The 12,918-nt window shown below is 43.2% G+C and overlaps 1 protein-coding gene across 4 annotated transcripts in view; it reads left to right on the plus strand.

Moving 5' to 3' along the window:
* Positions 1–2,960: 2,960 nt before the first annotated feature.
* The window catches only part of pitrm1 (pitrilysin metallopeptidase 1), a 61,388-nt gene continuing 51,430 nt past the window's right edge, over positions 2,961–12,918 (plus strand). For 3 of the 4 annotated variants that reach the window (XM_043690648.1, XM_043690651.1, XM_043690649.1), the window contains exons 1-4: positions 2,961–3,080; positions 4,922–5,024; positions 8,912–9,018; positions 11,824–11,975. In XM_043690648.1, the coding sequence (XP_043546583.1) occupies positions 3,019–3,080; positions 4,922–5,024; positions 8,912–9,018; positions 11,824–11,975 (424 nt within the window). In that variant the 5' untranslated portion in view covers positions 2,961–3,018. Of the gene's footprint in view, positions 3,081–4,921; positions 5,025–8,911; positions 9,019–9,345; positions 9,438–11,823; positions 11,976–12,918 lie in introns of those variants that run through there. The other variant, XM_043690652.1, reaches the window with a different exon arrangement.

Consider the following 12,918-nt stretch of genomic DNA (forward strand, 5'->3'; position numbering starts at 1 on the left):
AGTTGCAGTATGTATTGCACGTCAGATTGGAACACAATTGAAATAATTCCAGAGAGCCCAATACCCAGTCAGCAAGTCACCCTTATTTACATATGCAAAGTCCTTGACTTTAGTACTGTCTTCAGAGTCAGCTGTCAAGAATGTCAAAATCACTGACAGTCCCATTTCTATCTGTCAGCTTAGACTCCGTGATTTAACCACTAACAGCTCAAATCAGGGACCTCATATTCTATGATGTCCAGCTGCCTGACCATCCCTCACCCTCTGAGTCTGAGGACATAGGCTGGTCCAGTTTTTTGGAAGGCCTTCTGGGGTATTTTAGCACCGGTTCAGATTCCTCTGACTCGATGTCTGTTATGGGCGGAGTGTAATGCACAGGAGCATGCCTCCTGAGCCAGGAGTGCCTCAGTAGAATTTCACTTTCTTCTTCCAGTGGCAAAGACATTGAGGTGGCTACATCTATCATGCCATCGTGGATTTAGAGGACTTGTCAATGCTTGACGGACAAGGTGAATCCACAAGTTCCAGCAACCTTTCCAACTGTTCCAAGGGGGAAGGCATGTTTTGCTCTCACATCGTTTGCGAATTTGTGGCTTTCATATAGTCCATGTACTTGTTCAGGACTGTCGAGTGTACCTGAACTTCACATGTCACTGGTCATGACCTCATGTCAATTATGCCTCTTGCCTGTGCGGGGCATTTCCGTGGATCAGTGTTAGGACTGCAACACTTTGCAGTTTTTTGTTTTTATTGCATTTATATCATACCATTAATATTGTGAAACAAGCCAAGGCCCTCAGCTTCTTCCTCTTCAATAGACACATCCAACTCCCATCCACCAATAACGTCCTCCACTTCGCTGAACTAGTCCTCACCCGTAATAAATTTACCTTTAAATCTTCCCATGGGCACTCCAATGGGTGCTAGTTATGCCTACCACTTTGTTGACTACATCAAACAGACCCTCTTCAGTACCTGCACAGGAACTGTGTGGCAACTCCTCCACCATTACATTGCTGACTGTATCGGTGCAGCAGCCTGCACCCAGACTGACAGTTCACCAACTTCGTCCAAAATTTCCACCCTGCCCCCGGACGCCATCTCAGACATCTCCCTCCCCTTTGTTGACTTCTCCATTTCTATCTCCAGCAACAGTCTCCGGACGGACATTTCCAAAAACCCACAGATTCCCATAACTATCTGGACTATACCTTCTCCCACCAGTATCCTGCAAGAACTCCATCCTGTTCTCCCAACTCCTCAACCTCAACTGCTCAGAAGAGGAGACATTCCATTCCCAAGCACCCCAGATGTCCATCTATTTTGAACGTGCTTTTCCCCGTCATCCAGACAGACCTCCACCACATCTCCTCCATTCCCTACTCCACTGCTCTAAACCCTTCCACCTCTAATCACAATAAATACAGGGTCCCCCTTGTCCTCACCTACCACCCTACCAATCTCCGCGTCCAACGTATCATCCTTAAAGACTTCCGCCAACTCCAATTAAACCCCACCACCAAGAACATCTTCCTCTCTCCATCCCTCTCTGCCTTCTGCAATGACCGTTCCCTTCACCAATGCTTGGTTCACACCACTCACCCCATCAATCACCCCACCTCCCTAAACCCCCAGGTACCTTCGCTGCAACCGTAAAAGATGCAAAACCTGCTGGTACACCACCCCCTCCTTTAACCTCCAACCAGGACTCCAAACAGGTGAGGCAGAGGTTCACCTGACTCTCCTCTAACCAAGTTGACTGTATCCTGTGCTCCCGATCTGGTCTTCACTGCAACTCAGGGCATATTTCGCCAAGCATCTCAGCCGGGCCCATAGGGTCCATTTAATTCCCCTTCTGAATCCCTTTCTGACATGACCATCCTTGGCCTCCTCCATTGCCACAGCAAATCAAACTGCAAATTGGAGGAACAACACCTCATCTCCTGCCTGGGCAGCTTATAGCCTGGAGGACTGAACATTGAGTTCTTTAATTTCAAATATCCTGCCTTCCCATCCCCCAACTCCCCTCCCAGCCCCTTCCCCTCCCATCTATTTGTCTGATAGACCCTTCCTTCCAGCTACCAAATGGATTAATTCCTCCCATCGACTAACCAGGTCATACCCTCTACCTATGTTCACCTATCCCTATATCACCACTCCCTCCCCACCCCTTTATCTGCAGCTCCCCTTACACCCACCCCCAGTCCTGAAAAAGGATTACACCTGAAACATTGACTTCTCCACCTCCTGATGCTCCCTGGCTTGCTGTGTTCTTCCAGCCTCCTGCTTGACTACCTTGAATTCCAGCATCAGCAGTTTTTTTTGTCTCAAGCCAAGGCATTTGGCAGTTGTCTGACACTCAAAACTTAACCACCCTTCATCCTGATGAGGGGCTTTTGCCTGAAATATCGATTTTCCTACTCTTCGGATGTTGCCTGACCTGCTGTGCTTTTCCAGCACTGGATTCTGGACTCAAAACTTAACAGTGCATCACACAGGGAGGTAGTAGGACAACAGTTGAAACACTTAAATAACAGGTAACAGTATCAATCATGATGTGTAAAGATTGGTGCACTTTGTGTCTTTCACTGTGTCTCACACCTGCACACACACACCATGGGTGCTGGGGATAAAATAAGCACTACCGCACTTAGGTGGTAGTGTGGGGGTTAAATTATTTTAAAAAAAATATCCAAAAAAAGAAAAAAAAAATTAAAATAAAAGAAGGGAGCCCCCTTCACTGTTTTGATCAATCATGATGTGCACAAATTGCTGAATTTGCAATCCGTCTCACCAGCCCCCCCTGCAGATTTGACAGCACTGAGCATGTTAAATCAATCCGCGCATGCGTGCACCCGATAGATTGGTCACGCCCTCCATTGGCGACGTCACTGTTTTATCCAATCCGTGTGGGTGTTCTAAGGGCGGCTCTAGCCAATGAGGATTCGGGACGTTGCTGGATGCTGTGGGCAGGCAGGCTGGCTGCCTGGCGACGGTGGAGGAGAGGGTTAGGGCAAGATGGCGGCGGCAGTGCGTAGGGCTGCGGGTATGAGGCCGCTGCTGTCAGTGCGGAGCGGGAGGTGAGGCCAGGCCATCCCAGTCCAGCTGCTTCCCCTGTTTTTAGGGAGGGAGGGAGGGGGGCTCAGAGCATTCGAGCTGAACCCAGAGTCAGATAGACAGGCAGGGCTGTGGGGCACAGGCGGCCGCCTCCTGGCCACACTCACCAGGGCGACCCTTGGCCCTGCCTCACTCCCCACGCTCCAGTGATAGAGATAACAGGCCGGCCCTCCGGGCTGCTGCATCTCTCTCAGTTGCAGGTTGTAGCCTACTCGATCCCAGGGCGACGCGATGAACTGAGCGCTCATCACCACGTTCACCCCCCTCGCCCATACCCTGAGAGTCACAGACTGACCCTGCGGTGGGCCTGTGGTGACCAGAGGCTGTGCCAACTCTGTAAGCCTGGAGAAGGTTCTGCACTGGGTGGGTTAGTGCTGATGCTTCACAATGTGACACAATATGATGGCACCTGCTTTGTTCTCCATGTGTCACCCTCACTTTACTGTTCGAAAGAATGGCTCTGAACGCAGGCTTTAATTTTGCCAAATACCTAAGATCGGTTTATTATTTTCTCAACCTTTTTGGTAAACTCAGCAGATTTCAGATGGATCTGACCTATCTCCCGCAGTTCAACCCTCACCCCCACTCTTCTTTCCCACCACAGCAATAGGGTCCCCTTGTCCTCACCTACGCATCCGGAGGATCATGAAGGGCAATTTCTGCCACCACCAGACATACATTCCATTCCCCTGTCAGTCTTTTGCGAGGACTGTTCCCTCTGGAACACTCCACTCCTCCTTCGCTCCCAAAATCACCCCTCAAAGCCCCATGAGACCTTCTGTTGCAACTGTAGAATGTGTAACACCTGCTAGTTTATTTCGTCCCTCAATATCAAGGACCCAAACATACCTTCCAGGTGAAGCAGCCTTTTAGCTGCACTTCGGTCAATCTAAGAGTGTGGCACTGGTAAAGCACAGCAGGTCAGACAGCATCTGAGGAGCAGGAGAATCGGCCAGGAATTTCTGATGAAGGGCTTATGCCTGAAATGTTGATACTCCTCCTCCTCAAATGCTGCCTGACCAGCTGTGCTTTTCGAACATCACACTCTTTAACTCTGATCTGCAGCATCTGCAATCCTCACTTTCTCCTTCAGTCAATCTAGTCTATTGCATTCACTGCTCACTACATGGTCTCATCTACATTAGGGAAATGAAACATAGACTGGATGACCACTTCACAGAAGAGCTATGTTCTGTCCACAGAAAAGAGTCTGAGCTTCCAGTTGTTTGCCACTTCAACACACCACCATGTTCCCTGTCCAACATCTGTCTCTGGTTGCTGCAGTGCTCCACCAAAACTTAGTGCAAGCTGGAAGAACAACATTTCACTTTCTGCTTATGAACAATACAGCCTGTGGACTCAGTATGGAGTTCAACAATTTTAGGGTTTGAGGCACCTTACCCCAACAGGACCAGGCCTTGTGATCACTTGGTCTGCTATTACATGACCCATTGTTAGCTAATAATTGTCCCCATTAGTAGCTATTTGTTCTTCTAAGCTGATTGTTATTCAGTTCTTTGTCCAAATGTTTTTTTTCACCTATCATTTACTTCTTGCCTCATCCTCGCATCCTATTTTCTGCATTAAACCAACTTTCTCCTTGTTAGCTTCAGATCTGAGGAATGGTCACTGGACTCAAAATGTTAGTTGTGATTTCTTTTCTCAGATGCTGCCACACCTGCTGAGCTTTTCCAGCAGTTTCTGTTTTTGTTGACAACTGATTTCCAGTTTATCACTGAAATCATGTTTTTATCTAAATAGATGAAAAGTTTTACTGTAATTCCAACATCCTTTTTCTTAATAGATCTATGAGCTGCTGTTCATGGCGATGGAGAAGTAGTTCTGCACAAGAGCGAGCCAGGCAGTACACAGTTGGGAAGAAGATTCATGGGTTTACAGTCAACCAGGTAGTTTGTTATCTTATTAACCAGCAATCTCTCACCAAATGGAGTTGAATTCTGATCTATGGTATGATCTAAAAAAAAAACTTCTGTGGGTCATATATTGCTGCATTTTTATGATGTTTGGGAAATGCTAACAGCATGTATCCTGAAAACAAACATTGTATTCAATGTTCTGCACAGCTTTATTTTTAAAAACATGTTTATATGATTTTCATGTCTTTGAGACAGCTCCACAGCTCATGAAATACTGTAAAATGTAATCACTAGATTCTGGAAAGATCCTAGCAGATTGGAAGTCAACAAATTTAACTTCATTACTTTTGGGGAGGCAGTGGTGTAATGGTTATGCCATTGGGCTGGTAATCCATAATCATGGGCTAATATTTTTGGAACGTATGTTTGAATCCTGTCATGGCAGCTGGTGTTTTTTGAATTCAGCAAAAGAAAATTATCTGGAATAAAAAGCTAATCAAATGGGAGCCTAACCGGTTCATTAATGTTCTTTAGAGAAGGAAATCTGGCATCTCCCAGACCAGGTGTTGTTAATTTTTTGCTGCTCTATGAACACTTGGGGATGGATAGTAAAACAGTGCTCATATTCCATGAACGATTTATTTTTGAAAGATAGAGAAAGAAAAAACAGGGTATTACACAAAAGATTAATGCACAAAGTTTGGGTGAAGATTTGTAGCCCGGGTGCTCGTTCCTGTGGTTCTGTTCGCCGAGCTGGAAGTTTTTGTTGCAAACGTTTCGTCCCCTGTCTAGGTGACATCCTCAGTGCTTGGGAGCCTCCTGTGTAGTGTTGTCCCAGTCAAATGTGCCAATATACCGGCCACTACAGTGGACAGCTGGAACTGACAACCGGAAGCGGCAGGGACAGGCCACTATAAATGCCGGAGGAAACAGCACAGAAGCGCTTCACAGGAGGCTCCCAAGCACTGAGGATGTCACCTAGACAGGGGACGAAACGTTTGCAACAAAAACTTCCAGCTCGGCGAACAGCAAGATTAATGTACAAGATGAAGACTACTTGGATTGGGACTTATTATATTAGCCCATGGATAGAGGACTAGTTAATGGACTGGAAACAGAATAGGGGTCAATGGAGCATTTTCTGAAGGCTGTGATTAATGGAGTGCTCTAAGAATATTAGCCTTTTTTTTTCTGTTAACACACATTCAAAGCTAGATAGGAATGTAAGCTGTGAGAAAAACACCCAAGAGGCTGCAAAGAGATATAAGTAGATTAACTGAACTGGACAACATGTGACAGATGGAGTATAATGCAGGCAATTGTAATCTTTTTCGCTTGGTCATAAGAATATTGGGAAAGCAAATCTTAGCAGGACTTAATGGTAAGGTCCTAGGGAGTGTTGCTGAACAAAGAGACCTTGGAGTGCAGGTTCATAGCTCTTGAAAGTGGAGTCGCAGGTAGATAGGATAGTGAAGAAGGCGTTTGCTATGCTTACTTTTATTGGTCAGAGTATTGAGTACAGGAGTTGGGAGGTCATGTTGTGGCTGTACAGGACATTGGTGAGGCCACTGTTGGAATATTGCATGCAATTCTGGTCTCCTTCCTATTAGAAAGATGTTGTGAAACTTGAAAGAATTCAGAAAAGATTTACAAGGATGTTGCCAGGTTAGAGGACTTGAGCTATAGGGAGAGGTTGATCAGGCTGGGGCTATTTTCCCTGAAGCGTCAGAGGCTGAGGGGTGACTTTATAGTGGTTTACAAAATTATGAGGGGCATAGATAGGATAAATAGATTAAGTCTTTTCCCTGGGGTTGGGGAGTCCAGAACTAGAGGGCATAGGTTTAGGGTGAGAGGGGAAAGATATAAAAAAGACCTAAGCAGCAACTTTTCCACGAAGAGGGTGGTACATGTATGGAATGAGCTATGAGAGGAAGTGGTGGAGGCTGGTACAATTGCAACATTTAACAGGTATCTGGATAGGTATATGAATAGAAAGGGTTTGGACGGATATGGGCTGGGTGCTGGCAGGTGGGATTAGATTGGGTTGGGATATCTGGTTGGCATGGACGGGTTGGACTGAAGGGTCTGTTTTCATGCTGTACATCTCTATGACTGTAATAGAAAAGCAGAATGTTTTGAAAAATATATGCATCTTTAAAATGTAGGTGTTCATTGGTGCCTGCGTCTGCTTTTACAAGGAGGACAAAGTTAGCATGTAGATACTACCAAGAAATTAGGAAAGTACATTACATTAATCTGTACTTTAAGGGGATTTGAGTAACAAATAACCCTTAGTAAAATTGTACTGGGTTTCGTGAGACTACATCTGGAACCACCCAGGGACTGAGTGCTCACTGTTCTCACTCCACCTGCTTTCTTGGGATGGCACGGTGGCTCAGTGGTTAGCACTGCAGCCTCACAGCACCAGGGCCCCAGGAAACCTTGGGTAGCTGTCTGTGTGGAGTTTGTACATTCTCCCTGTGTCTATGTGGATTTCCTCCCATAGTCCAAAGATTTGCAGGTCAGGTAAATTATCCATAATATTAGATTCCTTAGTCAGAGGTCTGGGTGGGTTACTCTCCGAAGGGTCAGTGTAGACTTATTGGGCTGGAGAGAATCTAATCTAAATTGCAACAACAGTCTGCATTTATGTAGAACTGTAAACAAAGTAGGTTCCAGCCACTTTACAGAAGTGTAATCAAAGTACATCCTGAGTTAAGAGGGGTAATATGAAAGTGGAAAATACATAAAGCTATAAGGAGAGCCTTAAAAAGAAAATAATGAGGTAAAGAGATTCAAGGACGACAATTCGGAGCCAAAACACAAATTGCTGGAGAAACTCAGCAGGTCTGAACTGAAGAGGGGTCACTGGACTCGAAAACTTAATTTTGAGCTCTCCTTCGATAGCTCAGCTGGTAGAGCAGAGGACTGTAGTGTCGCAAATCTGTCGTCCTTAGAAGGGCAGCACGGTGGCTCAGTGGTTAGCACTGCTGCCTCACAGTACCAGCGACCCAAGTTTGATCCCCGCCTCGGGTGACTGTGTGAAGTTTGCGCATTCTCCTCGTGTCTGCGTGGGTTTCCTCCGGGTGCTCTGGCTTACTCCCACAATCCAAAGATGTGCAGGTCAGGTGAGTTGTCCATGCTAAATTGTCCATAGTGTTAGGTGCATTAGTCAAGGGTAAATATAGGGTAGGGGAACGGGGCTGGGTGGGTTACTCTTCGGAGGGTTGGTGTGGACATGTTAGGCCGAAGGGCCTGTTTCCATACTGTAGGGAACCTAATCTAAAAAAAATCTAATCTATCGCTGTCTATAATTTTGGTTTCCATATGCAAGGAAGAATATTCTTGCGTTTGAGGCAGTGCAACAAATCTTCACTAGATTTGTCCCATGGATGAGAGGCTGAGTAAATTGGGTCCAAGTTATGAGGGTGCTTGTTTGTCTAGACACTCGGAAGTCAATTCCCCTAGCTGAGACATCTAGAATAAGGGACACAATTTCAGGAAAAAGGTTTGAACATTTAGAAATGAAGAGAAACAAAATTTCTCCAGTCAAAAGATTGTGAATGTTTGGAATTCTCCACTCCAGAGAGTTGGAATATTTTATTATTGGATATATTTAAGTTTTAGATTGACAGATCTTTGGTCTCTCAGATGGTTGAAGGTTATGGAGAGAAGACAGGAATTTGGAGTTGAAACTCAAGGTCATCATGGTTGGATTGAACAGCAGAGTAGGCTCAACTTCTCTCTCTTTCTTATTTTCAAATTTAATAAACTGGACTGATCAGATTATTCTGCTTCATTAACACACAAAGGCAACTATTTTGTTTTTAAAAATTGTCTTAAAAGGCCTCTAATTATAACCAAACTCAAAATTCCAATATTTTTATCATAATAAGAACAATCTTTCTCTCCGTTAGGTGACACCTGTTCCAGATCTCTTCTTGACAGCTGTTAAACTCAACCATGATAATACAGGGGCTCAGCACTTGCATGTAGCAAGGGATGATCCAAACAATCTATTCAGGTATCTCTTTAGTTATGACTTTGAGTAAGATCTTGTTTAGTATGCCTTATTTGATTTTATATTCTGATTTAGTATTAACCGATTCTGGTATGTGTTTTTAAATCGATTCGAGAGGGTTCAGGAGAATTTAAAATATTGTGAATGCTGGAAATCTAAAATCAGAAAATTCTGGACATAGTCAAACCTTACAGCATCTTGGGGGAGAGAGGCAGGTTAATGAACTGGTGAAAGGTCATACATTAACTCTGTTTCTCTTTTCACAGATGCTCCCTGATTTACTGAGTATTTACAGTATTTTCTCTTTTTGTATGTTTCACTGTTTGAAAGTACAGAAATCTTTTATTAATCAGCCCCTTTGGGACCAAGAGGGCATCAGTTGAACAAGTATTCCGTTTGATCAAGAGGTCCACATAATCAATGTAAGAACACATGCTAATTAATAGAAACATAATGCAGGTGGTATGCACATCACAGTTATATTTACAGCATAAATCACTTAAATAATAACTAAAATATGATTATCCGAGAGCCTTCTCAGTCACACCCTCAACTGACTACACAGATGTGATAATACTGTAAACTTCCAGTTCATTACGTGTGGTTAAAACAAAGTTTGCAATGGAACGTCACAAAATCAGTTGACATTCTCTACAGAACCCTACACAAATAAAATTTTAATAAGTTAATATTTTAATATTAAAATTTTGATAATTTTGCTACGTGTACAACAGTATTTTAAAAGATGGATATGCTCATGGAATGAAAGGGATGATAGCAGTGGGAACAGAAAAGTGAAATGAAAAAACAGAAATTGAATGAAACTCTAGAAGAAGGGTCTGAAATTCTGAAGAAGGGTCACTGGACCTGAAAAGTTAACTCTGTTTTCTCTCCCCAGATGCTGCCAGACATTGCTGCCAGCAATTTCTGTTTTTGTTGTGAATTGAAAAGTGGTTGTATGACAGAAAATAGAGAAAAGTTTAAACAGTTATTTTTTGGAGTCAAGATATGCAATGGTGTTCCCTAGGGGTCAGTTTTGGGACCACTGCTTCTTGGGTTTTATATTAATGACCTAGACTTAGGTATATAGGACACTATTTCAGTATTTGTAGATGATCTAAAACTTGGAAGTATTGTTAACTGTAAAGAAGTTAATGATAGACCTCGAGTTCTTAGGCTGGTTGAATAGACTGACTGCCAACAGTTGATATCTAATGTAGAGAAGTGATAAATATTCATGAATAATGAGAAGCAATATAAAATAAAACTAACAGTTCTGAAAAGGGTATGGGAGCAAAGGGCCCCAGGGGGTATATGTGCAGACTCGTCATTGAGCATGGCAGAACAGATTGAGAAAGTGGTTATGAAAGCAATTTTGGTTTGGTCGCAACTGCATTTGGTTTTAGGTACACAATTTTGGAAGGGCTTGAAGGCGTCGAGGATATTGAGAAGGGGTCAGGAACTCAGGTCTGTGGTTAGATTGGAGAAGCTGGGGCTCTTCTTGGAGCGGAGAAGACTGACAGGGTTGATGAAGATTTCAAAAATCATGAGGTGTTTAGACAAGATAGATAGAAAACGACTGTTCCATTTGGCAGAAGGATCAATAGCAATAGAACCTGCAGGCAATGGCATAGTAATAATGTCATTAGTAACTCAGAAATACAGGCTAATGATCTTGGGATATGGGTTCAAATCCCCATCGTAGCAGATGGTCAAATTTGAATCGAGTCAAATCTGAAGGAAAAACGATCTAACATCAATCATGTAACTACTGTCAACATTTGGGTCAAAAACCCACCTTGTTCACTAATTTAAGGAAATAAATCTGCCATCTGGTTTGACATACAGGTGACTCCTGAACACCAGCAATATGTTTGACTCTTAACTTTCCTCTTAATAATTAGGAATGGGGAAAAGTGCTGTCAAAGCCTGTTATGCTTACATCCTCTGTTTGAATCTTAAAAAAAAAATTGTTTCTTAAGCTGGGGGAGTAAGTTAGGGGCTTCATTTGCCTCAATTAGGGATATGGGATGGAGGTTAAAGGGATGGGCAATGAAGACCAGCCCTCTTCCTTGTCTCTAAACCATTGACTGTACAATCCCTGCAATCCCCATCTTCATTGTTTGGAAAGAAAGTGAACTCATCATTCGATACCCAAATCTTGGGATGTTAGCAATCATCTGTGATTAGCCAGTGGCTTCTGCTGGGGCAGGTCTTCACTGTGGAGGCTTGTGATTCATTGAGATGCATGCCTATCAGATATTAAAGAGGATAATCAGAGCTTGATCCATTGAGCTTCTTCATTGGCAAGGGAGGGGAGCTATTGGAGTACAAAATCTCAGCCCATGATTCCAAATAGAGGATTGTGAATTTTCAGCTGTTTGACTTTTGTTAACCCATGAGGATTTAGGTTGCTGTAATTGATGCTGAACAATGAAATATTAGATCATATTGCTATAGCACAGGAGGTAGAACATTGTATCTGCCCTGGCTCTCCTAATTTCATTTCCTGGCATTCTCCCGCTAATCCCCTACATGCTTTACTTCTTCACAGATAACAATCTGATTCCCATTTGAGTCCTACAATTGTACTATTCACCACAATCTCGGGCAGTGCATTGCAGATCTTAAAGACTTGTGAGAAAATGTTTCTCCTCATATCTCCATTGTTGTTTTTGTTAATGGGTAAGAAAATTAAAGTTAGAGTTTTAATGAGGTTATATAACATCCTCAGTTTTTGCTTTTTTAAGTGGTATTGTTACATAAAAAAGACTAATGTTGAGGTAATTGTGTGTACTTTTTCTTTAGTGTGCAGTTTCGTACTACACCACTCAACAGTACTGGAGTTCCTCATATTTTGGAGCATGTTGTACTTTGTGGCTCTGAGAAGTACCAATGCAGAGATCCCTTCTTCAAAATGTTGACACGATCACTTGCCACCTTCATGAACGCTTTCACAGGTCAGAATTGTTGAATTAGAAATGCATGTAGATGATGCTGTGAGTAGTTGAGTCTTGAGCTTGGTTTGTAATTAACCTAAGGAACATGTTTGACTGAATAACTTTTGTAATTTTTGTAGGCTTTCTGTTTTTTGTAAAGAGAGTGTTTAAATTGTGTGTGTCATCACCAAGAAATTAGAACACTATGCTGCTCAGCCTTAACAATCCGGTCATGTTTAGCATCTGTACAAGCAAGGTTCCTAGTACTTTGAAGAAGAGTCTTTCTCATTCCCTATTTAGTTTTTTTTTCAGCTATTTATCTCAGCTCTTAAATGTTTAAAATACCTATTTTAATCACTAATTGTGAGTACATTCTTTCTACAATTAGAAGGAATATGTTCCGTCCACTTTGCTTCATAATTTTAAACATCTTGACTCTTCTAACCGAGTCACTGAGTCATAGAGATGTACAGCATGGAAACAGACCCTTCGGTCTAACTCGTCCATGCCAACCAGATATCCCAACCTAATCTAGTCCCACTTGCCAGCACCTGGCCCATACCTCTCTAAATCCTTCCTATTCATATACCCAACCAGATGCCTTTTAAATGTTGCAATTGTACTAGGCTCCAACACATGCTTTGGCAGCACATTCCATAAAGTCACCACCCTCTGTATGAAATCGTTGCCCCTGAGGTCTCCTTTATATCTTTCCTCTCTCACCCTAAACCTATGCCCTCTAGTTTTGGACTCCCCCACCCCAGGGAACAGACTTATTTATCCTATCCATGCCCCTCATGATTTTATAAACCTCTATGAGGTCACCCTTCAGCCTACGATGCTCCAGGCAAAACAATCCCAGCCCATGGGAAGCTAGAGAAGTGATTGCTGGGCCTCTTGCTGAGATATTTGTATCATCGATAGTCACAGGTGAGGTGCCGGAAGACTGGAGGTTGGCAAACGT

This window comes from Chiloscyllium plagiosum, chromosome 5 (genome assembly GCF_004010195.1).
Source record: "Chiloscyllium plagiosum isolate BGI_BamShark_2017 chromosome 5, ASM401019v2, whole genome shotgun sequence".
NCBI lineage: Eukaryota > Metazoa > Chordata > Chondrichthyes > Orectolobiformes > Hemiscylliidae > Chiloscyllium > Chiloscyllium plagiosum.